General features: G+C 42.5%; 1 protein-coding gene across 1 annotated transcript in view; it reads right to left on the bottom strand.

The window, feature by feature from the left end:
- alk (ALK receptor tyrosine kinase) overlaps positions 1 to 26,715 on the bottom strand; it is a 367,814-nt gene that overhangs the window by 74,200 nt on the left and 266,899 nt on the right. The window contains 1 exon segment of the mRNA XM_054614353.1: positions 14,900 to 15,033. Within this exon segment, the coding sequence (XP_054470328.1) occupies positions 14,900 to 15,033 (134 nt within the window).

The following is a 26,715-nucleotide window of genomic DNA, read 5'->3' as shown; positions in this document are numbered from 1 at the left end:
ACCCTGCTGATCACTGTACGTCTCAGCTTTGTTACTTTTGGAGTGAAGAGAGTCAGAGCCTCCAGTCAGCATCTATAATGTCTTGGTTACCAGGATTGATTGTTGGCAACTTGCAGCGGGTAATTGCTAAAAAGGTGACCAGATAAGAGTCAATTAGAGCATGTGAATGCTATCAGTTTATGCGGTGAAAGCTGGTGCTTTTACCTGTTCCTCTTGTCTATCGCTGCTCTTATTAGAGGGTGAGAACGGCTTGTTTCGCAGACCGGTTTGATTCTTAACCCTGACAGAGTCTCCAGCTATGACAATGCATACATGTCAGCTACAGGACACATTTGAGTAACGTTTGAAGTAAACGCTGAAATGTTCTGTAAAGTTTCTTCGGCAAACCTCGGACATGATAAAGGTAGAAATGAAGAGCAAAAAAGTCCACAAAGGGTGGAAGTGAACGGGTCAAACAAACACAGGAATTTCACCCAGGAGACTGCTGTTCATGTCTCTGTGAAGCCAAAAGTCACAGTTGACTTTACACTTGTTAGGTAACATTAAGAGAGAAAGTCCGCTTAGGGCAGTTAATATTTAATTGTGCCAGTTACACTGTAATATAACTTTATGTTTTCTATAACATTCACAATATAACTTCTCTATAATCTTCTTATTTTCTATTAGGCAATGGTGTTAGTATTACTTTGGATATACTTTATACTGTTACTATTAAATGTAATTAACAATTTAATCTTAAATTGTTGTAATTTACTTTTTCTATTTTAGTTTTTACTATATTCACCTTGCTCATTATGCTACTCTATTTTATGTCTATATCACTTCCTATACACTAAATATGTATTACTCTATTGTTCATTTATGTTTATATTTTCACTCTTCTGTTGTAATCTTCGATCAATGTCTTTTGTATTTTTGGGTCAGAAACGGCGACATTTAAAGTATCCCTCTGGTTTACAGAAACACACAATGCCAATATTATGTTTCCAGTGACTGGCTTGTTGGTAGCATTCACAAAACTTCCTCAGATTATTAATTCTGAATACAATGAAGTCACATTAGCAGACACAACAAACACAGTGCTAGGCTTCAAATACTAAATAAAATATATGTGCACTAAATGTGCAGCAGTTTTAACAATTTGTTCACCTAACTACCTTATGTAGACCCAATTATAAGAAGAGAGACCTTTTGAAGTTCCTCTCATGTCTGCTAAAATTAGTTGAGCATGTTTTATAGACGTCTTATCACTCAAGTTTTGTTTTTCCTCTCCCTCCTCAGAGAGTCCCTTTCATCAGATTACCAGCCAAGTCGCACAGATTTTTCAACTTTCACTGATGCCATCTGCTTACAGGATGAAAATCAGGGGGCACTTTACTTATTTTAGATCCACAACAAAACAGCTGAGTGAAACAGGAATCAAACGACAGGCAAAATGTATAACTGAAGATAGAAAAGAGGCCGAAAGTGTTGTGTGAAGTGTAGCGTCTTGAGATTATGAAAAGAAATATTATGAAATGGAATAGAAAGAGGGTCAGAGGTATGGTACTTATGGAGTATATACTGTATATAATGTAAAATGTTGTCTGGTCATTGAAGCTTACATGTTCCTGCAGACTCAAACCATGGTTGTGTGTTTAAGCACAGGAACAAAGACATGGTGCACTGTGGTGGTGATGGTGGTTCCCTTTTTTTCCCACATGCACTAATCAATTCAGCACATAATATTTTAGCATTTTTGCATAAAAGCGGCAGAGATTTGCATAAAAATCTCTGCCGGATATCACGGGATCAGGCAAAGCTGTTTGTCTGGCCAGTTGAATAATACTTTGGTGGACATTGCTAGTGGATTTGAATGCAGACAGACGTGTCTTTGTTGTCGTCGAGCTGCAGAAACGCCGTCTTGATTCGCAGAGACGGTAGTGAAATTAATACGGCTTTTGTGTTCCTACAGATGAGCAAGCATGTCAGTCATATCCTAAAATCCCTCTGTGTGCTCTGAAACAACAAAAAAATGTGAAGATTTGCCTGGCTTGAAATCTGCTTCTGTGCTCCGTGTGTGCAGAGTGGAAGAAGGGACTCACAAAGGAAAAAATAAGACCTTCACAGACTTGATTGAGTCTAGCATACAAATTAGCAGTATTTAGGACCAATTTATCATTTTCTGCTCATTTTTCAACATGTATTCTTTTAATATCACATGCCGTAATGGAGGACTGTCCTCTGTCATGGGAAGGAGAGAAATCTTAGAGGACACTAACCAGGGCCATCGTGGCTGGGATGCTGAAGATGAATGCAGCGGAGTTTCCCACCGGTCGGTCGGCAGGACAAGAAGTATTCACTCATGAATTCAATTAACTGCACACAGCCACACTCGATTGGTCAGAGCTCTGCCCAATCACTATTACTATCTGTCATGCTCCCTGCTGGAGAGACAGCGGCACGCACGAGACTAGACTGGTGGATAGAATACCTTTAATGTCCGTTCGGCATTGCAGAGATGTAATGCGCTTCCTTTCGGGAATTTAAAAAAGGCGTATTGTTCATATGATGTACCCATTGTTATCTGGCTTTACTCACATGCTATACTTTAAAACTGCCCCATGCATGATGTGTATCCTTTGCTATGTAAATTTGACAATTATCCTGTATACCAGATTGGATATAATTATCTCCTATCTGCTTTTCTAGGTTTGGTGAGCTCATGTCTTATCAGTGCGGAGTGAGGGCATTCTGGCAAGAACACATACTTGTGAAGTTTATTAGTTTAATGAGGAGCTTCTTTCCACATTTACTTAAGTACTGTAAAGAAAACATCTCCTCAATTCAACAGAGGCTAACTGGCTCCATTCTGGATAAGACATGTAGCTTGCAGGTAGCATCAAAGCAACAACACTTAGAGTCTAGAGCCATGCTAGCGGCTCTGTGAGGGTGCACTTTTGCACAGAGAGTTCTATGAGATAAATGCCAACATGCTGGCATTGAGAATCCTAACAAGCTGTTACGCAAGTCAGGCTTTTCTCATCCACTGTTCATTGATATACCTACGAATGCATTATAATTTGTATATAACCCCAGGAAATCAATTTGTATAAAACTCATAATAAATTAGCATTTTATCTTGAGCCAGGACAGATGACGTAGTTTAAGGAGTGAGAGTCTGCTTGGAGGGAGATTAAAGTGGATGGATGGGTCAAACAAACTGAATTTACATCCAAGAAAATGCAGTCCCTGTCTCATTTCAAACCAAACTTTCAATTGACTTATTTGTCAGGTAACTTCCATGCTCAAGTAACGCAACTTCCAAAATTATTAAAACCCGACCCACAATCGTTTTTCTAATCTCAGCAAGTAGTTTTTTTGCCTTAACACTGCAGGGGCTTGCACAGGCGTATTGATCCCTCGTGCTGATGGACATTCGTAGTAAAGAAAACAGAATAACTTTACATGAGATATCACATGAACAGCTGCATAAATATATGCTGAGCAAGTTCATGTTTACTATCTTAGTTTGGGTTTTAGCATGCTAACTATTGCTAATCAGCACTCAACACAAAGCACGACCTATATGAGGAACTGTGGCAGCTGGGCAGCTCTTTCAGCCATCGGCTGATTCTGCCAAAGAGCAGGACGGAACGCTTCAGACGCTCATTTGTGCCCACTGCCATCAGACTGTACAACAACAGCGGAGACCACAGTCTGTCATCATGCTGACCAGGCGCCCCTCATGACAATCCATTCAATAGCTTTTGAGATATTTCAATCAGAGCTGAAATAGGAACCAACTGATTGACCAACATCACCATCCCCACCGCTAGGATTGGTAAAAATGTATTATCACACTATGATACCTAAGTTTTAGGTGATTGGGACTGAACAACTACTGAAGAACTATTATGCTACAGTTTTACCATTGCTCATACATTTTTTACTTTGCTGGCTGATGGTCTTACTTCATAAAACAGTTTGATACTGGGGATACAGGGCAGCAAGACCAACATTAGTGGGAATTAACCCTAATGCTACTTTAATCGTGTGGTCACCTCCTCGAAACACACATCCATCCATCCATCCATCCATTTCCTTCCGCTTATCTGGGGCCGGGTCGCGGGGGCAGCAAGCTAAGGAGGGTCCTCCAGACGTCCTTCTCCCCAGCAACACTTTCCAGCTCCTCCTGGGGAACCCCGAGGCGTTCCCAGGCCAGACGAGATATATAATCTCTCCAGCGTGTTCTGGGTCTACCCCGGGGCCTCTTACCAGTTGGACGTGCCTGGAAAACCTCTAAAGGGAGGCGTCCAGGAGGCATCCTGATCAGATGCCCGAGCCACCTCAGCTGGCCCCTTTCGACGCGAAGGAGCAGCGGCTCTACTCCGAGCTCCCCCCGGATGTCTGAGCTCCTCACCCTATCTCTAAGGCTGAGCCCAGCCACCCTACGAAGGAAGCTCATTTCGGCCGCTTGTATTCGCAATCTCATTCTTTCGGTCACTACCCAAAGCTCATGACCATAGGTGAGGGTTGGAACGTAGATGGACTGGTAAATCGAGAGCTTTGCCTTTCGGCTCAGCTCCTTCTTCACCAAAACGGTCCGGTACACCCACATCACTGCTGACGCTGCACCGAACTGAACCGCCTGTCCATCTCCCGCTCCATTTTACCCTCACTCGTGAATAAGATCCCGAGATACTTGAACTCCCTCGCTTGGGGCAGTGACTCACTCCCAACCCAGAGGGTGCAATCCACCGTTTTCCGGAAGAGAACCATGGCCTCAGACTTGGAGGTACTGACTCTCATCCCGACCGCTTCACACTCGGCTGTGAACCGCCCCAGTGCGTGCTGAAGGTCACGTTCTGAAGAAGCCAACAGAACCACATCATCTGCAAAAAGCAGGGATGTGATTCTGAGGTCCCCAAACCGGAAACTCTCCTCCCCCCGCCTGCGCCTTGAAATCCTGTCCATGAAAATCACAAACAGGATTGGTGACAATGGGCAGCCCTGGCGGAGGCCAACACGCACTGGGAACAAGCTCGACTTTGTGCCGAGTATCCGGACAGAGCTCTCACTTTGGTCATACAAGGACCGAATGGTTCGTAGTAACGAACCAGGTACCCCATATTCCCGCAGTACCCCCGACAGGACTCCCCGAGGGACACGGTCGAAGGCCTTCTCCAAGTCCACAAAACACATGTAGACTGCATGAGCAAACTCCCATGCACCCTCCAACAGACCTGCAAGGGTAAAGAGTTGGTCCGCTGTTCCACGTCCAGGACGGAATCCGCATTGCTCCTCCTGAATCTGAGGTTCGACAATCGGACGGAGCCTCCTTTCCAGCACCCTGGAGTAAACTTTCCCGGGGAGGCTGAGCAGTGTGATACCCCCTATAATTGGATACCCCTTTTTGAAAATGGGAACCACCACCCCGGTCTGCCACTCCACAGGCACTGTACCCGACTTCCACGCGACAGTGAAGAGACGTGTCAACCAAGACAGCCCAACAATGTCCAGAGCCTTTAGCATCTCATCCACTCCTGGCGCTTTGCCGCTGAAGAGCTTTTTAACTACCTCAACGACCTCCGCCAGGCATATGGACGAGTCTTCCCCTGAGTCTTCAGACTCTGCCTCTTCCACAGAGGACGTGTTGGTCGGGTTCAGGAGTGTTCTTTCCACCGTTCGACAATATCCCCAGTCCGGGTCTGCAGTTCTCCCCCCCTGCTGAGCACAGCCTGAGAAAAGCCCTGTTTCCCCTTTCTGAGTCGTCTCACGGTTTGCCAGAACTTCCTTGAGGCCATTCCAAAGTTCTTCTCCATGGCCTCGCCGAACTCCTCCCACACCCGGGTTTTTGCCTCAGCAACCGCCGCAGCTGCAGCCCTTCTGGCCAACCGGTACCTGCCTGCTGATTCAGGAGACCCCTCGGCCAACCAAGCCCGAAAGGCCTCCTTCTTCAGCTTGACGGCCTCCTTCACCGCTGGTGTCCAACAGCGGCGCTCAGCCGGGGGCTTGTGAGTATCCCCACACCCGCCCAGCGCCTCTCACCCTGGGCAACTCCGGAAAAGGAAAAAGTCCAGCCCCTCTCCAGGAGTTTGGTTCTATGCGTGGAGGTGAGCCCAACTATATCTAGATGGTAGCGTTCCACCTCCCGCACCAGCTCCGGTTCCTTCCCCGCCAGAGAGGTGACATTCCACGTCCCTAGAGCTAGTCTGTGATGCCCGGGGTCAGCACGCCCAGGTTCCCGCCCCAGCCTGCCGCCCAGCTCACATTGCACCCATTGCACCCCCCCAATGCCTATCCCTGCGGGTGGTGGGCCCACAGGGTGGCGGCACGATGTAGCTTTTTCGGGCTGGGCCATGTGCCAAGGCCCGGCCACCAGACGCTCGGCGGCGAGCTCCCCTACCGGGTCTGGCTCCAGGAGGGTGCCCCGGTTTCCCTATTCCGGGCGAGGTGCCACTACCTTGCATCGATTCGAAACACACAAAAGAATGATATTCACACTGTGCGTTATCATTTCTCTGTATCTTTCTAGTGAATCAGAAAAGCATCACATGCTGGCTATTCTCACCTTTTGGAGGCCTCTTGCGCAACCACACCAACTCGTCTATGAAGTAAACATTGTTATCGACAAAGCATACAGAGCGGCTTTGACATCAAAGCATCCGTCCTGCAGAGGTGAGCTGTCGTGGAGAGATTGTAGCCTTTGCTTAGTCCCATCAGCATCACACCGGAGGGCTTTGATTCCTCAGTGTAAACTTGTCCTTGGTGTTCTTCAGTTTTTGATTACGGAGGGGGCAGGATTGGATCCATTTCAAACAGTAAATCCACTCTGTACTAAATTTAACATTCGAAATATGGAATTGATTTCTTCGTCTCAGAGGGAGTAATAACTATGAATTTGACTCGCCCATTACAATAATGACAAGCTGTTTGTTAATGATGGGTTTGTTGACATCCCTGACTCAAGGATTAATTCAACAGGCGTTGGGATATGCCAGAGGCTACTTTCTACGGACATAAAATCTGTCAGCGTTGTTGAAAGTCTGCACTAGCCGTAGATCGAAGTCGGTAAAGGTCATAGAATAGTTAGTGAGTCTTCTTTAGAGCTCCCGACAGAGTACATGAAATATATCTCTCTTGCAGACTTCAGCGTGCAACACATTAAAGCCTGTCATTTGAGGTGACTCGATGGCCAGAATAAGTATTTCATGCCGGCACACAAATATCCCCTCCGCAGCATTAAAATGAGATTTAGGATTGCTGTGTCTTAATGACCGACTTTTCTTCAACGGTGCTTAGTCCATAATATCCAGAAATGTCCTCCTCCCTGCCAGGTCAGGGTTGATTTAGACATCTGTTCCATTTGGCATATGTATGCTGGGAACACTCTACTTGGTGCCCTGGGCCATTTAACACTTGCTCAATATCTTAAAATGAAACTGCCTGTGTAGATTGCCTTGGAAAGGTGCCTGCAACAGAAAGCCAGTTTGTGTTGAGGGGATGCTGCTCGCGGAAAGGCCTGAGGCAAGCGATTAGAGGTAGAATTTGATGAAGCTTAGTACTGCCAGGTAGGGCCTTGTCTCGGCAGGTTGTGTCTTCTGTTAATTGATACACATACTTATTTTATTGTACTTATTAAACTGAGATGCAAAAATCTTTTGATCAACAATGACTTTTTAATTTCATTGTTTTAATCCGGGCCCACAGGCAGATAGTAAAATCCATATTGAAGCTAATACAATTTAAACAAAGACTGAATGAAAACAGGAAATATTGAGTTGTGCAGAAAATATGGCCTTTATAGTCTAAAGACCTGCATTTATGGATTGTAGTGCATGTGGTGGCCCTGTTAAAGCAGATGCTCATCAACAAGGATTTGACACTCCCTTTATGAGTGAATGGATTGTAGGCAGCCAATCAACACGTTATCTGGTATTTCTATTGATTCCAAACTGTAAGATAATTGATTTTTCAAGACTGGGATGTTTTGTAATGGCTGAATCCATATCTGAGTGAGTCATGCACAAATCCGACATACTACATCTGTATCTGCTCTGACACAAACCCTCATTAGACATGTCATAAAATGTACTCTTTCACAAACCTTCTCATTAAAATGACAAAAAAAATAAAATAACCCAAGCACTTTCACACAAGGCAGGCTTTAAGTAAAAAAAGGACACTGCTGTTTGATAGGTAGCTTGTGCCCTGACTTTAATTAGAGGTTATATTGTAATTATGTTAACATTTTTCGAGTGAAGCCGACATTGTAACGCGGTTTCAGCTATAGGAACACTGTTGGATTTTACTTCCTAACTTTTAACCTGTGCTACAGTGGGGAATTCAAATGTCAGTGAAGCATAACCTGTTGCAAGTACAGTATAATTGGTGACTGTGGACTCTCATTCATTTAGTAGAAATAATGTCTTATATGCAAATGTTGAACATTTAATCAACCAGTAGCGTATTCATTTAAAAGGCAGTGGGCAGACAGAAAAGCAGATGATGGAACAGAGCTCTCTCTTTGAGTCTCCCTTTATCAATATCTTATCTAATTTATCTGATAAATAAACTGGGAGACTAAATCTCAACCAGTTAAATTATGCTTAATAATAATAATAATAATAATAATAATAATAATAATAATAAGCACCTGTACTTTTAAATGAGCTGCCAGGACTTCCGTAGGATGTCACTACTTTGAAGTAATTTGTAGAATTGAAGCTAAACTTCATTCAAAATTCATTACAAACTCGAAAAACTAATTAATTTTCTGTATGCACTGATTTTTGAATGAATTATTCAGAATCTTTCTTTGATGCACACTTTTGAAGAGAAACATAAAAAAAAAAGATATTTATCACAAACAGTTTCAGAACCACTTGGAGCCGTGGTCTGAAAACGGTATATATATAGTGTTCCGGTGCAACGTTAATTTGGTTTTAGTGTCTTGGGCCAGAGGCCTCAAACAGAAAATGTTGATATTAATTAGCAGCGCAAACGTTGACTCTCTAAGTCTGATCCTGCTACTGAAAGCTTTACGAGGCAGAATGTCATTAAAAGTGCTGATCCAGTATATGGACACTGCAGGAGGTAAATCCTGGCGCCAAGTTAACAAGATCTGTGTACAGGATGTGTGTTTCCGAGAGGAAAATCACAACTTTCACAACAACACAAGGTTCACAACAAGGATTGACGTGACGTTCCACTTGCCAGATCTTGCACACCTGCTCGACATTATTCAGTCCACACACGTGCACATCTGGGGATTGATGAGCACCGGCAGAGCTGAGGAGCCTTTACAAGACGGATGAGGAACGTTATACTCTATAACCCAACCTCATGGGGCCACTGTGTCACTGTGTGACATCCCTCAACTTTCATTTAGTTTCTCCAATTTTTTACATTCTTTTGATCTTGTAAACACACTCTCACACTGTTGTGACAGTATGGGTTTTTTATTTTTGTTGAAAATATATTTATATATATTTTTTAATATCATCATGCTCTTGTTACCCAATAAGAAAAACTCCAGGGATGAGCTGTATTATTCATGCATTCAAGGCAAAATTGAAAACTCAATTAAAGGCTTAAGCGTGAGAAGTTCTGCATATTTAAAGGTGAGTCTCAGTACCATGCTATGACACTGATTGGCTTTTACAAACCCTCCCCCCTTCAACCATCCATCCACATTTCCAACACTCTGTCCACTCCACCAGCTCTCTCCAAACCCATTTCCCTCACCGCCTTCACAGGACCGTGCGTGATTGATGGGCCCGGCGACTCCCTCGCGCTGCTGTGTACCTAATCGCAAGTATAGACTCGCCGTAACGCTCCATTAAGGGCCAGCCGCGGCAACGGTGTAATGGTTAAGGAAATGGGCCGGGAAAGGGAAGGTCATCGGTTCAAATTCCCACGGGGTTCACCGCTGCCTTACCTCGGCTTCATGTCCAATTTGGGGGGGAAAAATGAATCGTGACAGCTTTTGCGAGATAATAAATGAGCGCAAATGTGCTCTTGAGCAGACAAACATTGTTATAGTGTGTAAGCGCATATGTGACCTTCTGCCATGCCGCAGTGCCACGACGGAGGAAAAGTCAAATCTGCTATTGACACAATCTGGTAATGAGTTTGTCAGTCATCACGCTAGTGTCTGTTTACTTCCAGGATGAGAAACCGTGGGAGGTTGAGAGTGTCATTGACAAGTTTTGCCTCACTTGAATAATTACGTTCTCTGCACGGCTATGCCACAACCATCAGAGAGATATTTTGCTTCCTGTCTGGGGGGGGGGGGGGGGGGGGATGAGCTCCAGAGATAGGCATATAACCACACAAGTCACTTTAGGGGCAAACAAATTGGATTGCTTGTTGGCCCTGTGACTGATGAGTTAATTAAAGTGGAAGGGTATGGAGAAAGAAGTACGACAGCGCTCCATTTATTTATCCCGTATTGACTATATCTCCTCGCACTTCACTGGCTTGAGTAATTGGCGCCTTTCTGCTCAAGAAAACAACTAAGAGGGAGGCAATGGACATTGTCAAATTTCCAATTCAGTTTGAAGATCACAAGGAGCGCTGATCAGTACGGAATTTGTGTACAGGATTTAGATAAATTGGAATCAGCTGAATGTTAGTGGGGGATATCATGACTTGCGGGGGGATAAAAACAAAAGTAATAACGCACGACAAGAAGTCTGAAATTAAATTAATCACTAGTATGTTTCTCTCACTGATTTAAGAATCTTCCGAATGAATCATGATTTTCTTCCTCCATGTCTGCAGGAAAAAATGTTACGCAACCGTTCCGCTGAGAAAACACGGAGCATTCAGTTTCCACAGACCAGAAATTTAATTTCACATGAATCAAATATAATTATTCAAACCCAAGTTTGGATCAGACTTTGTGCCAACCCACACCAAAAAGGGTGATAGCAATAACTAGCCAATTGTGAGTGCAAGGGGCCTGGAAGAAATAAAGACCAACAACACTTTTTTTGCCAAGGACTGCGTGTGAGAGCCTTAATCAGGCGTCCTGGCCTCATGTTCTGTGCCGAGGTAAGGAGGGAAGGTAATTCGAGACCAGGTTTTTGACAGGTGCTGGAGGGGAGAGGAGGGGGTTGGTTCAGAACACCGCAAAATACGGGGAGGCCATGCGGCAAGCATGCCGAGACGGATTAGAGCTTAGTTTGGGAGTGGGATGTGTATTGTGGGTGTTGTGCTGAGGACCCAGGTGGTGCCTGAAGAGAGTACAGCACGTCATGCGTCCTTTTTTTCCCTCTCTACCAGCCACAGCTTACATGCTGCAATGGACGAGAGGAACACAGTGAGCCCGGAGCCGAGAACAATTAGACACGGCTCAACCATGGCTGGGTTTGAATGAGCAATACTAACGGCAGAAATAGAGAGAATCAGTGATATAATATTGATTCCTTTGTGATTTTCAGTTATTTTTTTGAGGTCTTTCTTTATTTTGCACTTCTATCAGAGGCTTATCTCCTGCAACTTCATTCTGGAGACAATTTGGGGAATAGACTCCAAGAAGCACTTTGAGGCCAGGATATATTTTAAAAAGAAATCCCAGGTTAAATCAGGATTTAAAGTTAGGAACGCAGAGTTGAGAGTTAGGGTATAAGAAATATGAAATGTGTGGGCTTGTGTGCTGAGTTTCCCTCTCCTTGTCTTTTTCAACATCTCTTTCACTCACTTCCTCTTTCTCTCTGTCACGGACACACACACACTTTAACATATTTGACAACCAAATCCAGATAATGTAATGGGGGAGTCAGGTGTTGCTGATTTGTTGCCAGTGTGGGCCAGCTGTGAGGAACTCAGCTGGATCAAATGATGAATTGTTTCCTGGGACTAACTCCCCTGACCTGACCTCAAGTCCAAAATGTCCATTTCAACCGTAAATTTGAAGAATTAGAGCTAAACAAATCCTTCCTGTTGAGCGGTGCTCCTTGTTCATCCGGAGTCAAATATTGACAGAGCATAAACAACATTTCATTCTAGCAGGGCTCAAAGAGACTCTGTGTGCATCTCTCTGAATTTAATGACAGGCCTTTGTGACATTCTTTTTTTGTTAAGATAATCCGAATGGTTTTTAACGTTCAATGTTAAAGATCTGGCCAATAAGTCTGTTTAAAATATAAAAGAAAGGAGGTTACAGTGTTTACTTTATGTCAAATATGTCTATATTGTATCGCAGAGATATCTATTCAAATAAGCATGCTAACCAGCTAGCTCAAACCGGGCCTGTCTTGCAATACCACTTGTACTTAGAGAGGCGATAGTCAGTCACTCTAGCGTCCCGTCTGGACTCAGTCCAACATGAGAGAACTGACGGGGTACATATAAATATTTTTTTTATTGGTTTCAATCGGGCAGAAACTAAAAACTACTCGTATTTTAGGCTCGCACAACCCAAGCATCAGGGGGTCACAGTGGGCTGGTGGAGCGCTGGGTCTAACCTGTGTACTGGCTGCAACAGAAGGTTTACTGATCCAGTGGGGGGTCTGGGCAATTCCCCCCGGGATCAGACCTCTTGTTTTGGCTGAATCTGGGCGGCTGTGGCTCAGTGGAGAGCAGGGTCGTCCTCCAATCAGAGGATCGGCGGTTCGATCCCTGGCTCCGGCAGTCCATGCCGGTGTGTCCTTGGGCAAGACACTTAACCCCAAATTGCTCCCGCAGGCTGTTCCTGTGGTGTATGTATGTGTATGAATGTTAGTTAGGGTTCTGATGTGCAGGTGGCACCTTGCATGGTGGCTCCTGTCATCAGTGTATGAATGGGTGTGAATGGGTGATTGATTGGTAATGTCAAAGCGCTTTGAGTGGTCGGAAGACTAGAAAAGCGCTATACAAGTACAATCAATTATTATTATTATTATTACTATAGCTTTGGAAACTGAAGGTCTGTCTCCCAGCCCACTAACTTCCTTTTTATGTAGCATGAAAAGGAATGAAAGAGAGTGGACTTTGAAGCTGTTGTGCACAGTGCTGGTCCATCTGCCAGTCTTTTGTCATAGTGATCCGCCAAAGATCTCTGGCCAGAAATCAAGGCAACAGAGGATGATAATTTGTGACAGGAGAACAATTGTTCACATAAGTTGAAAATATTTCAAGGTGTCCGCTGTGTGCAGTAGGACGTCCTTAGTTCACCAACCGACAAACAGGAGAAACAAACTAAGCCATTCCTTTCTTAAAGTGGCCCTGAAGTCCACGCCTAAAAGGAGTTACCCTCCCCCTCAGAAGCTCCTGAGCTCCCTGAAACGGCTCCACTGAATTCTCTCCTTCACTTCCGTAACTTTATGAGGTCTCAATGTTACGGAAGTGACGTTAAACTCCTTCCGGCTAGTTTGGCCCGCCCTCAAACAACAAAAGAGAGAGACGGAGCTGAAGCTCGGAGGAAGAGTTTTTGGAAATGTAAAATGTTGACCAATCACAGCAGAGCGGGCTAGCTGACAAATCAGGGCAGCCTTTGCTTTCTGGAGGGAGGAGCAAGCGCTACAACGGAGCATTTCAGAGAGAGGGTGAGAAGAGGTGCTGCAGGACAGCCAGGATGAGAAAAACAAGGCGGATTATGAGCATTAACGCATGTAAACATGTTGTAACTGGAACTTGAGATATAAATGTGCACCCGGAAAATAGCATAATAGGGCCGGATTAAGGCTTCATGCTCTCTGATGAATGACTATGAGAACAGTTTTTTGGGAACCACAAATAACAAGTGAATCACTCTAAGGATATATACTGATAGTTTTGATCCAGATCATAATCTATGCAAGTCTATCGTCTCATCATCCTAAATATCATTTAATTTGCATGAGACGGTTGGCTTCTGTTCAATATCTGAGTAACATAAATCACAGTTCATACTGAGACGCCTCTGTACAAGTACAATTATGTTGTATTGTTCTTTACTCAAGTATTTCCATGTTATGCAACCTTAAACAACTACTGAGTAATACTTAAAGTGCTTTGGTACTTTAAGATCATTCTTACCAACAGACAATATATGCAAAAAAAATCCATTGATATTGATATTTCTTAAACTGTAACGAGCAAATGCTGGTGGGATTAAAACTTGATAAAACACTTATTCTTAGTCTCATCCAATTACTTTTTAATTTATTGATGTTAATACTTAAAGTGCAGGATTTTTAATTGCAACAGAATATTAATATACTGTGGTATGTTGCTATTTTTTGCTTGAGTAAAATATCTGAGTACAGAAAAAATAAAGTAGGTTTGTGAGGACAGCGTTGTGTAAGCTTCTTCTATCAATGTAGGGATCTCGTTTAAGTGCTACTGCCAATTTTAAGATTTAATTTACTGTGCTAATGGAGGAGCCCTTCTCTTGGTCATCCTTTACTTTTTAATTCCGTTTTATGTGAGCTCAGCAGACTAACATGGTCTGGTAAACAAGTCGGTGAACTTTTCTTACAGAAGCCTGAAATTAAGCATCTTCAAACTACACTCACATTTAGAAAAACATGACTGTTGCAACATGTAGCTGCTCGAAAAAATGATGGCATACACATCTGGATATTTTTTAAACATAAACATTATCTATTCCTTTAAAACAGCAACTGCTTGGTGTGAAATTTTACACGTCTTTGCCTCCCAAACATCAGAGGAAACAAGGATGTTATCCATATTTCCTCGATAACGCACACTTGAAATGTTTAGGTGAGGGTTGCTGTGCTTCGGCATTGAGCTCGGAGGAAATTGAATCAGCCATATTAATCAAATTTCAGAAGCTTATTTCTAGTCTTTTTAAATGGCCACTTTCAACAGTTTCCAACAAAATGTTACATTAAACAAAATCATCAATAGTTCTCACACATAAAATAACTCATAAAAACAGAGCAACATCATCATTTCTGAACAGAACGGCACGGCTGTGCCAACTTACCCATGGTGCAGTTGGTGGTGAAGTGGGGCTCGATGGTGGCCATGTCATCCAGTGGAACCCGCTGATCGTAGCTGGCTGAGAGCCGGAAGGGTGATCTTCCGTGGGTCCCCAGGGTGAGGTGGACCACTGCCCAGCTGCCAAGGAGAGAAAGCAGGAGTAGGATCAGTGCGACGAGCAGACACCACGGCTGATACAAACACCCGCATGCGCTGCGGGGGTCTGGGGTCAGTGTGGCCTGGGCAGTCCGGGCCTGCTCCGTCTGAGCGCCCAAAGCCTCGGAGGAGGGACTTTCCAGGGCTTGGGCGGAAGCCATCATGGGGGCTCCCACGTTCCCTTCCATTTTGGGAAGGTCCCCTTCTTCCTTTGTCTGTTGATGCATGGCCCCCCCTTTGAGCCCACCCCAGGCTCCCTGGGTCTAGTGGAGGTGGTCAGGTGCGAGGTTGGTGTCTCACTTGAGAGCTTTTGGCTGGTGTGGAGTCGGACTGCAATTTGAAGCCACCACTGCAGCAGGTGTGCGGTCGAGAGACACACTCGGGTCAAGTTCTTGTGTGTTTGCGAGCTGCAGTCCTGCGGTGAATGCTGTCCTCCCTCAACCAGCGGCTGTCTTCATGTAGTTTAACTGTCCCTAATTTTATTATGCAAATTGTGCTGTTTTCTCTTTGGCTCCGAGCTCATCAACAATCTATCTCCCTCTCTCTCTCTCTCTGCCACTCTCCCCTCCCCCTGTCTTTTGCCCATCCCTTCGTTTTTACACCGACTCCACATATAGCAAATGAATTACTTCCCTAATTACATTTCAGAATGCCGTACACACAGGGCAACAATAGCTGATGATTAAAGTATACAAACAAACACTCAATAACATACTGTGTGCTTGAATGCAAGTTCCACCGCAGTAGCTCATGCATCGTTGCACATTTCAACAGAACTTTGTTTTGCCATTTAAGATCTGCCGTCCATGCTTTCATGCTGTTGCACCTCTGTTTTAATTAGTAGCTTGCAGTTTGGACAGTTGTGTCAAACCAACATCTCAGATTAAAAAATAGAACATCTTTTGACAGTTTGAAATTACAACACATCACGATGGTGTACTATAAATGTACTGTGAATAAAAAAAAACATTTCTACTATATGAAACATTTTGTAAAACTGAATTGATATATGTAATTTATTTTTTTATTCATTTATGTAATCCAACATAGAAACAAGAAAAAAAATAAAAATCTAATGAGTTCAATAGCAATGTGTAAAAGGATTAGCTGATAGCGACACACCCACAGAGAAATAATAAACTCGGCACTCAACAAAAGATGGCTCATTGCTCACATCAATCCTGCTTCCTACAACTGTTTTTCATTTACATTACAAACAAGGCTTTCTTTTTCTCCAGCCAAAATAAGTATTCCAATTAATATCATAGTTGAAATTGAATTACAGTTGCACTGTGCTAATCAATCTAGCAAGCTAGCACTAGCTGGAAACAGTACCTGCCCATGCTGGGCGTTGCTCCTCTCCAGCTCCAACATGTGGTCAAAAAATGGTCACCAAGATGGTGATGGGTAACATGCCAAACTTCAGTGGAAACATCTACTTCTTATATACTGTCTATGCACGCTATACTTTACCTGCACAGGGCCAAATGCAGGATAAAAACAGACACAGTTATCACCTAGACCTGGGTAGAAGACTCAACCCCAATTTGCTAGATCCGATACATTTTATGTTTCTTAGGAGTTCACAAAAATGTTTCTTTGTAGACACACACGTTTTCTTGTAGTAAGAGTATTGTTCGTTGTGCATTTCACATTGATTTAGAATTTCAAAAGTTTAGAAAAATAATCTCCCTATCAGAATGTTTGCCATTTGGAAGATTATTTTTTGGAAGACAAACTTCATCTGCATAAACTTGATACATTGTTCACAACAGGAATGTAGGAGATACTGTCTATTTGCATTTAACATCCAAAAGAGTTTTCTGACTTCCCAAGATGCACACATTTAATAATCTCGATTATCTCGTAGAAGTGAAATAACATTATTAAGAGCATCAAATTAGAACAATGTCACTAGTTTGTAAAGGCTCTCACCAGCCACAGACAGGTGTTGACATTATTCTCACAGATCTTAGCAGGTCTCTGCCTTTCGATTACGACAAGTGCGCTGGGAGACGGGAAACTGTCTGCACCGGGTCTATTCTGGGGTTTATTCTGTGTTTTGTTTGGGTAGAATTTTGTTAGTAAGAGTACAGCAAACATAAATTCACATATGCACACACACAAGGCCCCGCTACACAAACAGGCTCTGAGCTTTTCTGATTTCCCAAATGTCTGTGCTCGGGCTCACCGGGCTTTGCATTACTACCTTTGCCAGCTTCCCTTCTTATGTATTTTTGCTTTGTTTAATGTTGTGTTGGCTTCCCTCTGTTCGTACTTCTTTTCACTGCTCTCACCTCCTTTCACCAAACCCTCTTTGCTCCCTCACTCTCAGAGTGGAAGGAGGTGTTGACCAGATATGAAGTGATGTTAAAGCACCACGGTACACAGAGTGGGACCTGCTACCTGCCATACCTCATAATAGAAAGGAAATGAAGCCCCAGATAAGGGCTGCCACTGTCTCTTTGATAAACTTTAATGATGGTCCTCCTGAATCAGCTCAGCTGAGGGCCCACACTATGAAAAGGTCTTTCTGCTCAGCATGATGGTTATGGGATTGTATATTGCTCAGGAATGTTTGTCTCTGTGTGCAAAAGTGATGCAAGCATATGCACTGCAACATGATTTATTCTTTAAGGTCCCATAGTGTAGGAAGTGAGACTTTTTTGACTATAAAGCAGGACGAGGTGCTATACAAATAGTGTATAGTATAAAAGTATCAATACAAAATTATTACTAATAATGAAAGATCAATACAAGGGGAAATGCTTACAAATGTTTATTCAGGAACTGTGCCTTTAAAAAGAGCCGCCAACGTTGTGATGTCACAGTTTTGCATTCACCAGTAGAATTGTCGTTAACTTCCGTTAAGTTGACTCCCCCAGTGAATAACCGACTGCAGTGTCGCAGATAAGGAAGACCGGGAACGCAGACCAATCAGAGCCGACTGGGCTGTTTTTTGGAAACTGGGTCTTAAAGAGACAGGCACTAAAACGGAGCGTTTCAGACAGCGGGTGAATACAGGTATATTCAGACGGACCGTTTTGGAAAAAGAATGTGTTTTTTTAACATTAAAGCATGTAACATGTTTTAGTAGAAGCCCAACATACAAGTATGAACCCTCAAAATGAACATGAAACATACCCTTTAAACCTAGATAAATATGTAAGAAAGGGCTACATTTTGAATATAAAACCTCAGGTGATGGGAAAACTCTTGAATATTAGAGGGGCAACAGTGTAAACAAAGGAACTCGTGCTTGGCATCGAATATGCCGAATGTTCCGATAATGAAATGGACAGAGGTGTACGGCATCCAATCTAAAATGATCAACGTTAACCTGATCTCTCTCTCTACTGTAAAACTGAACACAAGTCTCCTGGACTACTGAATTATTCTCATGTCTTATCACGCTTTGTCTGCGCTGGCGCTCACAGGGCTGATTAACTGAGCAGCGGCTCAGAGCAGAGCTGCCAGAACACATCACTCAAACATTTAAACCTAATTAGCAGTATACCATGCAAGGCACAGCGCTCCTGTATATAAATAAATTAAATGAAAATGAATGATAAAGACTCTTCATGCGGGAATTAGATATTCATGACTAATCCAAATGCGGATGCTAATAATTGTCGTTATGGTCCCTTGTATCCTAACGGCCTGTTGGTTATTTAAAATCACCTGACCTTTGTTCAGACTGCTGGTTGGTGGAAGCATCTCCCATGACGGGAACGTTTTTTTTTCATTCATTTTTTTCCACCTCAGAAAAACAAAACAGCTCAGGCCAACTAATCTTTGCTGCCAATTGACAATTCTCTTTTCATAATGCTATTCATATGCTCCCTTAGTGCTCTGCTCAGCTAATGTAGCGCTTTTAATTTTAATTTTGTGTACGTGTGTGTGTGTGTGTGTGTGTGTGTGTGTGTGTGTGTGTGTGTGTGTGTGTGTGTGTGTGTGTGTGTGTTAGGGAGCACGTAGGATGCTTATATCGTAACCGCATTAGGGCTTGTTTGTCTTGTGGGATCTGGTTTGCATTAGCTTTGAGTCTCATCCATCAGGACAAACAATGCATGAAGAAGTGTGTTGCGTATTCTTTTTCATCGTGGTAATGTTTCCCTAATGCTGGGAGGCCGGTTTGGACACATTGTCAGAGTGAAGCTGGTGCAGTGTTCTGTCCTCAAAGCAGATGGCATCTTGCAAGCTTTTTTTCCCCACACATACTCAGGTTACCGATAAGATTAGGTCAGGAATAAGGTTTTGTTTGCGGTTAATGGAGGAACTGAATTTATTAAAAGGTCCTCATATGTGTAGATCTAAAAGAATGTGTGTGTGTAATTGTTAGACAAGCTGTATTAAAAAAAACACTTAAATTATGATTTAAAGGTGACTGCTACTTTTCCATGACTCTGACAAATTACTGTCATTGAGAAAATAATCACCCACCTAGAAAATAAAAGCATCAATAAAAGCACTCCCTTGTATATTAAAAAAGACTTTGTTGTTTTCATTTCAGGGTTTAGATTAAGTGTTCGTCAAATCACCTGAGAACTATTTTGTAGGCTCTGCACACCTGTGGCACACCAACACTGGTGATCACCCTGACTTTGGCTGATTAGAACTCTTTTCAGGTCTGTGTGGGTATTAACAGACAGTTTGATTAATTCCTCCGTCTTCGTTATTAACAAAACACCTGTGGAGTATTGCAGCCCCCCCCTCCAAAATAAATATGTTTATATGAAAAAATTGAATTAAACGACGACTCTGAGAACATCGCCAAAGTGTCCGTTGGCTCTGCTTCAGTGATTTCCATCACATGTTGTTTTGGTTGGTTAGTTTGTCATCACTGTTTGTTGGGCCGGAAATAATTACAGCTAGCAAATTGGGATTTCTCAGGAAAAAGAAAAAGGTAAACAGATGATTTAAGTTGAATTCAACATTAAGGGGGCGCTGTGGCACATAAAGGTCACTCTGGAGTGGAATTGAGCTGGTCCTGCATTCAGCACAGCAGTTGGCCAAAGGTAACAGCAACTTTGGGTGTGTTTTGCTCAAATTGCTTATGTTGTTCATATTTCTGCCGAGCATACAAAGCTTGACACTGTGTCTCTTGAATCCATCTGAATGTAACTCGATTAAGTTTCAGACTCATCCTGAATGAATCACAATGCTCTACAACAGCAATAAATACTACCACAGAGATATCAGCTTAAACTGCATATGGGAGTTTCTGTCAGCAATTAGTCCAACTCAAAACAATTTGTAAAATGCCAAAAGTTAATTAGTTTGAGATGTGGCTGCGGAGATGTGCCAAAAGTGATCACAAATCACAAATAGACACATGGAGGGTCAGACAGAACAACGAATAGTCCTGGGTAATGTCAAATCTGCAAAATCTCCATTGGCCCTCCATAAGACAAAACCTGGTGAAAAAAAAACTCCACCTTTAATGAGTATGGTATGAACAATTTACAGTGTAGGGTATTGACAGAGCCATTAACCTCACATCTCCAGGCCTAAGTTAATAAAATGGAGATGGTTTTCAATTTTAGAAGTTCAAGTAACCTGTTGAATTCATCTGCAGTAAAACTGAAGGAAGGGGAGGATTGAAATGGAAACTGCTTTACATGGTAATGACATTTTTTTACCCCCAAGAGCCATCGGCCATTGGTTTTGATCACGCCGGCTGTTTTGAATCGAAGTGGGTTTTTTTCATGGGCGAAAGATGAAATTGATTGAAAATGATGCTGCGCTCGACTCAGTTTCAATACAGGCGCTAGGGGTTATGGATGTGGGAGGGGGCGGGGGTATGGTGGAGGGCACTGCCGAGATTTGCAGCTGGATCGGGATCTCTACTTAAGCCGCATTGATTTTGACTGTCAAACGGCATAATGCACAACACACGCAATGTGTCAAGAGAAGTGCAGATTAGATTCAACAGCCTGACGGCTGAACGAGTGCCACTTCCCCAAACTAAACAGGACACATTTGAATGCTATCTGTTGAAGGCAAAATCTGTTCCACCATAATTCAGCCGGAATGATAGGGGAGATGAGGTAAACTGGGTCGACTTGCATTGGGGACAAGTCTTTGGCAGAATTCAGTGTTTGTTCAGCCAAAGTGAATTAAATAAGCTTTAAAGATCTTTTTTCCCCCCCTATGCTGGCCCAAACTGATTTAAATAAAAATAAAATGTTAAAAGAGAAAAATAAACATACATTCTCAAGAAAACCACAAAGTTTGGTGCCATCACACTTGTGCCTCGCAGACAATAAATAACAAAGCAATTTCATTATGGCAGTTTGTGAACACTATCAACGGGGGGGACAGTGGTTTAGTCGACAGTAATCGTGAGGCTTTTACATGATTTCGCGAGCTCAAAACTCGCGACTGCACTCAAGGCGAGCACTACCCTATTGTATATTCATATGAGTCACACCTGAATACATGCTATCTGGCATTTCTGCACTAAGCTAATTATTCTGTGACTCAAAAATGCCAAGAGCAAATTAAAGAGGATGAAAGCAACCCCCGACCAAATAAACAAACCCAGATGAAAGAAAAACTGAGTCAACCAGGGATTCATGTCAGTGTGTCAATTTCACATGCCCTGAAAACCATAAGCACAAAAATTGCAAAGCCAAGCTCGGTGTGAACCAAGACCAGCAGTAGTAATCGCCAGTGGTGATGGGGAGACAAGCCCCCTCCAATATACAAACTCAGGGAATATGCCTCTTCCAGTTATTGAAAGACAAGTAATTGCAGTAGATGGCTGTTTGAACACATCTTTTGCACATGGGCTGTAATGTTTCGGATTTCACTCACTCAATACCTTTCCTTTAGAACGCTAGGTCTGTTGCTGACTTGCCTCTCAAGTAGATTATCTCAAAGCACAGATGTGCTCACTGGTGGCGGTTGTGAAAGTTTGCACATGAACATAATATACTAGTGCACGGTGACTATCAATGTAGCTCCTGTGGGTTTACACAGAACGTAGTTGCTGTGGTGCAACATGTGGAACATTACATTTACTTTGACTCATTTATGTGCAACAGATGAACACTTTGAAGAGAGGTGAATGTATTGGAACTGTTTACGCTGTATTGAAAAAACGGGTGGGTCAAATCATGCAATCTGATTGGTTCATAGCCATGGTATATGAAAACACATAACACGGCTGTGACGTCTATTTCGGTTCAGATTTCAGTATCACTCCTTGTGTTGTCATGGTTGCTTAGCGACGGGGTCACGGGGGTGAATCACTAACAAGTTACAGACACCAAGTATCAAAGTAAGCTTTTATAACCTACTACAAAATGGAAACATTGAAGGTTAACTTTTGTGGAGGAGTAGAATGAGCAGTGCCCATCTCCAGAAAAATTTCCCCTGCTAAAGAACATGCAGGTTCAAAAATGTAAAAAAAAACTACACAGAAAATGCAGGCAAGCAGAGAGGCAGCAGAAACACATGGCCTCTGCAGCACCATGATTCAGAAACTATCTGATTGCTCTTGACACAAGAGAGATATAGCCGAAAGTGTGGAACCTCTCTCCAGAATTATTGGCAACCAAACTCATGGACTGAAGGAAGTGGAGCGCTTTCTTGCCGTGCAAAGAAACACACCTCCACCTAAGGAATAAAGTCAAGCTTAGAACAGGCAGTTATCAAAGTCATCATACTGAAACTGGACCGTTTCTCAGTGGTTGCACAATAAATGGCAATATACAAATAACGTACATAAAGAGGCAAACAATGAGTGAAACTTTTAAATAGGGCATGTAAATGAAGCATAATCCCATATTTAATATTATAGATATACATTTTGTTTATCTTTACATGAAAATATCTAGTTTGAAGTTAATCTTCATTTGTCCAAAACACAGAAAATTGGGCTTTTTTATTCTTAATAAGGTATATATTTATGTAATACCAACCAATTTTTGCAAGGTAAATTGCAATGTTTTTACAATAAAAAGTCTTGCTTGAACTACATAATGATATGATGCAAAAATCATCTTCATTTTTTTAAGAAAATCAACAGAACATTTGTATCAGTGTATGTGCAGCCAGCCCATACTTTCTAGTTCATATCAATATGAATCAATTAAAACTATTCAAATTGGAATGTGTATATAACTTTCATACTTTAAATTGCTTTACTTGATGAACATTTTATGAAAGCAATAGCTCACTTGATAGCTCACTTGATGATATGTTATTATATCACAGGAAGAAGGTTGTTCTACTACGGCCTGGGAATCTTGATGCTTTTCATTCATATAGATGCCTGATAATTCACTATCTATTGCCTACAGGTAACACATTGGTGAAGGAGCCTATGACCCTGATGAAAGTATTGCAATAGTTATATATTTGCATTATTACGAACTGGGAGTTTGTGGCGACCTTCCTGCAAAACGCTGCCGTTTTCTCCATAGTACACACAGAAAAAATGGAGCTGGGAATGTAAGAGGGACATAGTTGAAAAAACTCAGCAACAACCCCAATTTGTCATGTTCCTATTGACTGAAATACGACCTTCAAAGTACAGAAAAAATATTTAATTGTTTCATATTTCCATCTGCATTTTTGAAAACCTTCACACAAACCATCTAATCCTAACAATAAGAAGCATATCAACAGGGTTGAAATTCACTTTCACAGATGGTCATTAGATTGGAATGCTAAACTTAAATATGAGTTTTAAATACAAACTGAATGAAATTCTGCTACACATTAGTAGAGGTCAAGCTGATATTGTATTTGCTGGCCATAAGGGCTTTGATCACAGCGCCAAGGGCTTTGATCACAGCGCGATATGAAAGACGTTTTAATAGAAAGTAAGAAATGAACAGTGAAGGCAATGCCAAGACTGATAGATATAGATGACCTTGATGTCTCAGTATTACATGAACTTGCAATGCCTCAAAAGAATGACAGGTCTGCGATAAAAACCCTGTTTCCATTTTGTGAGCACCGGCGTCCAGCTCTGAAGGTTTTTCTAATAGATATAGCTATTGTCTTGAGTGAGTGGTGTATCAGATGTGATGTTCATTGCTTGAGAAAGTCCTGTAATGAGATGAGGTCTTTGGCTTCTACTGTTGAACATTCCATCATGAATAAACTGTCTGAGTGGAACATAGCATAATGGGTAGGGGCTGCAGAAGATGACAACGGCAGAGCATATAAACGCTGCTGCTGGTAGCTCCCTTGAATTTTGCTACATTATCGTCTTAATTTGTTGTCTTTACGACTTTATTACTGTAGAAATAATGGCATATGACAGAATACAGTTATCAACATTTTAGGGGGGAGTGTGGGGATTGGATAATTTCTTTGGCAGCTGACCTTGAGTCGATTACCGCCAACAGCTGACCACCCAGAAAGACCTATCCGCCCAAACGCCACTGAAAGCAGAGTCGAGGAAGAGAGCTGACATGGAAGCTAAGCTAACCTAGCTAGGACCGAAGGCAATCCCTAACCGAGCAATGGGAGGTCGATGACTTTTACAGAGACCTGGCTCCAACGTGGCATCCAGGATCAACCTGCATTTGACTGGCGGACCACAGGAGAGTGAAGGACTCCATTGAAACGAGAGGTGGCGGATTCTGTTTACATCCCTGAGGCTTTGTGCTCGTCTACGATGTTTGATGTTGAATTTTCAATGTTAAGATGTCGGCCATATTGCCCAGAGAATTGCTTTGTCGATGCCGTTTACATTCCTCCTTATCGAAGTTTTTTAAAAAAGCACAGGAATGCACTTCTCTTTCTGTACTGTTGTTTGTCATGTTTTTCTCTTGTAGCAAATAGGCTTCAACTGCATACTGTTGTGCAACCCTGTGTTGCGCATGACAATGAGTTACCCTTGAATCCTTGAGGAATCGTTGAGGAAAACTGACAGAACTTTGGAAACCAGAACAGCTCTAAATTAATTGAGCCACTGTCGATTGGCAGGTTGCTTCAGTTGACCGCCCATCTGCACCCTTGACATCACTCGCCAGGTTTTGCCGGCTTCAGTAACGACTTTAAAATGATCAGAGGATTAAAATAAAAAAGCAGCATTTAATTGTGCCACTGAGAGAGAAGAAGCCTCAAGATTCATTGGCAGTCTGGCCATCTGGAGGAGCGGGAGGTTTTAACTTTGGCCCGACCATGTGTGGGCCGGCAACACTGATTTAAAAAAATAAATAAACAAATGTTACATTCTGTTTGATTCTGCACTAAACTGACCAGCTGGCTTCTTACTAGTTTGTTGATTAGTGTCTGTTACTAAAGTAGCTATAAATTGATCAGAACTTATGAATACATCCCTGTCTAACTTCAGTACACAGTTTTTGAGTTCACACACGCTGAGGTTGAATTAGATGATGTGTCCATATTAGTATCATGGTTATCCACTGCTCTGTCATGACTGGCCAGTCTGGCTCAATTTACAGAGCTTTGCCTTTTTATTTGTCAATCAACTCAAAGAGACAACATCGGGTTACTTATCCTGAAACTCCTGTTCTCTGAAAACACAAGTTAGGCGTCTCAGTATGGGAATGCTCTATCATCATTATCCTCAGAAGTCTGTGGAGCAAGCCATCACGGCAGAGCGCCTTGTCTCCAATAAAAAAGGGATTGAAGGTCATTCAACATTCAAGATAAGCCCACTTTTTCTTTAAGGTGGGCGCCTCTGGTGAGACAGCCCATTCATGTTATCAGTGTACAGGGGCTACAGGATAACTAACCTTAAGTTCTCTAAAACAGTCATCTCACAATGGGGCTATACTGACTATTGCTAGATAAGCTTATCTGAGCGACTGGCTGCCACTCAGCTCAAATTTTTCTCAAAGAGCCAACACTTGAGACAGTTAGCCATGGAGGGTGATCTACACAGACAGACAAAGCTATTGGTGCTTACTTATGTTTCTGATGCATACTTGATGATCGACAGAAATAGTTAATTGTATTAGTTTAATTTAGCTAAGTAGCATGCTCTCAAACCCTAAAACGATGTGGTTAGAAGTAAGCTAATTGCATGACCAATAAGCTATGTGCTAGCATATGGTGACAAATAGTTTGATCTCTTGATGTATTATGCTAGGCCCAAAAATTGATAAGGAAAAAATGAGATGAAACTGAAGTTGAATTAGAAGTAATAACAAGATGTGATTGTCCGTGACAACTCAAAGCCCCAGTAGCCCGAAAAACATCCGACATCCTTTTATCCCAAAACTTACACCAATTGTTCCAAAGGCCCATTATTCTTAAAATAAACTTCTGTTTAGGCATGAGGAGTGAGATTTGTTAAGATTAGGGTAATCAGGGTAAGCCAATAAGGGGCACATAATAATTACCCATGTGCTTCAGTTTGTTGAAGGAAACAATGGGCGTTTGTTTCAGGAATAATGGGCTATTGGACAAATGGGCTCTCGGTCCAATTGGAATATTGTGGTTTCGTAATGATGGGCTGTCGGATCAAAGGAAAGGCCCCCCGAAGTAAAGCGGTAGCAGTGACAACAACACAAAAATACCCTTTGCTTTATGGTCAAAGCAACAGCCCAGTTGACTCAATGTTTTCCCCCTCCCTGCTGACTCAGTTATTCATAGCTACTTACTCTGAATGCAGCAGAAGCATCTTCACATATCACCAGCGCACAAACAGCCAACAGTGCAAGCATTGCACAG

Source organism: Anoplopoma fimbria, chromosome 15 (assembly GCF_027596085.1).
Source record: "Anoplopoma fimbria isolate UVic2021 breed Golden Eagle Sablefish chromosome 15, Afim_UVic_2022, whole genome shotgun sequence".
NCBI lineage: Eukaryota > Metazoa > Chordata > Actinopteri > Perciformes > Anoplopomatidae > Anoplopoma > Anoplopoma fimbria.
The sequence above is the reverse complement of the archived record's forward strand: the minus strand, read 5'-3'. Positions and strand labels throughout refer to the sequence as shown.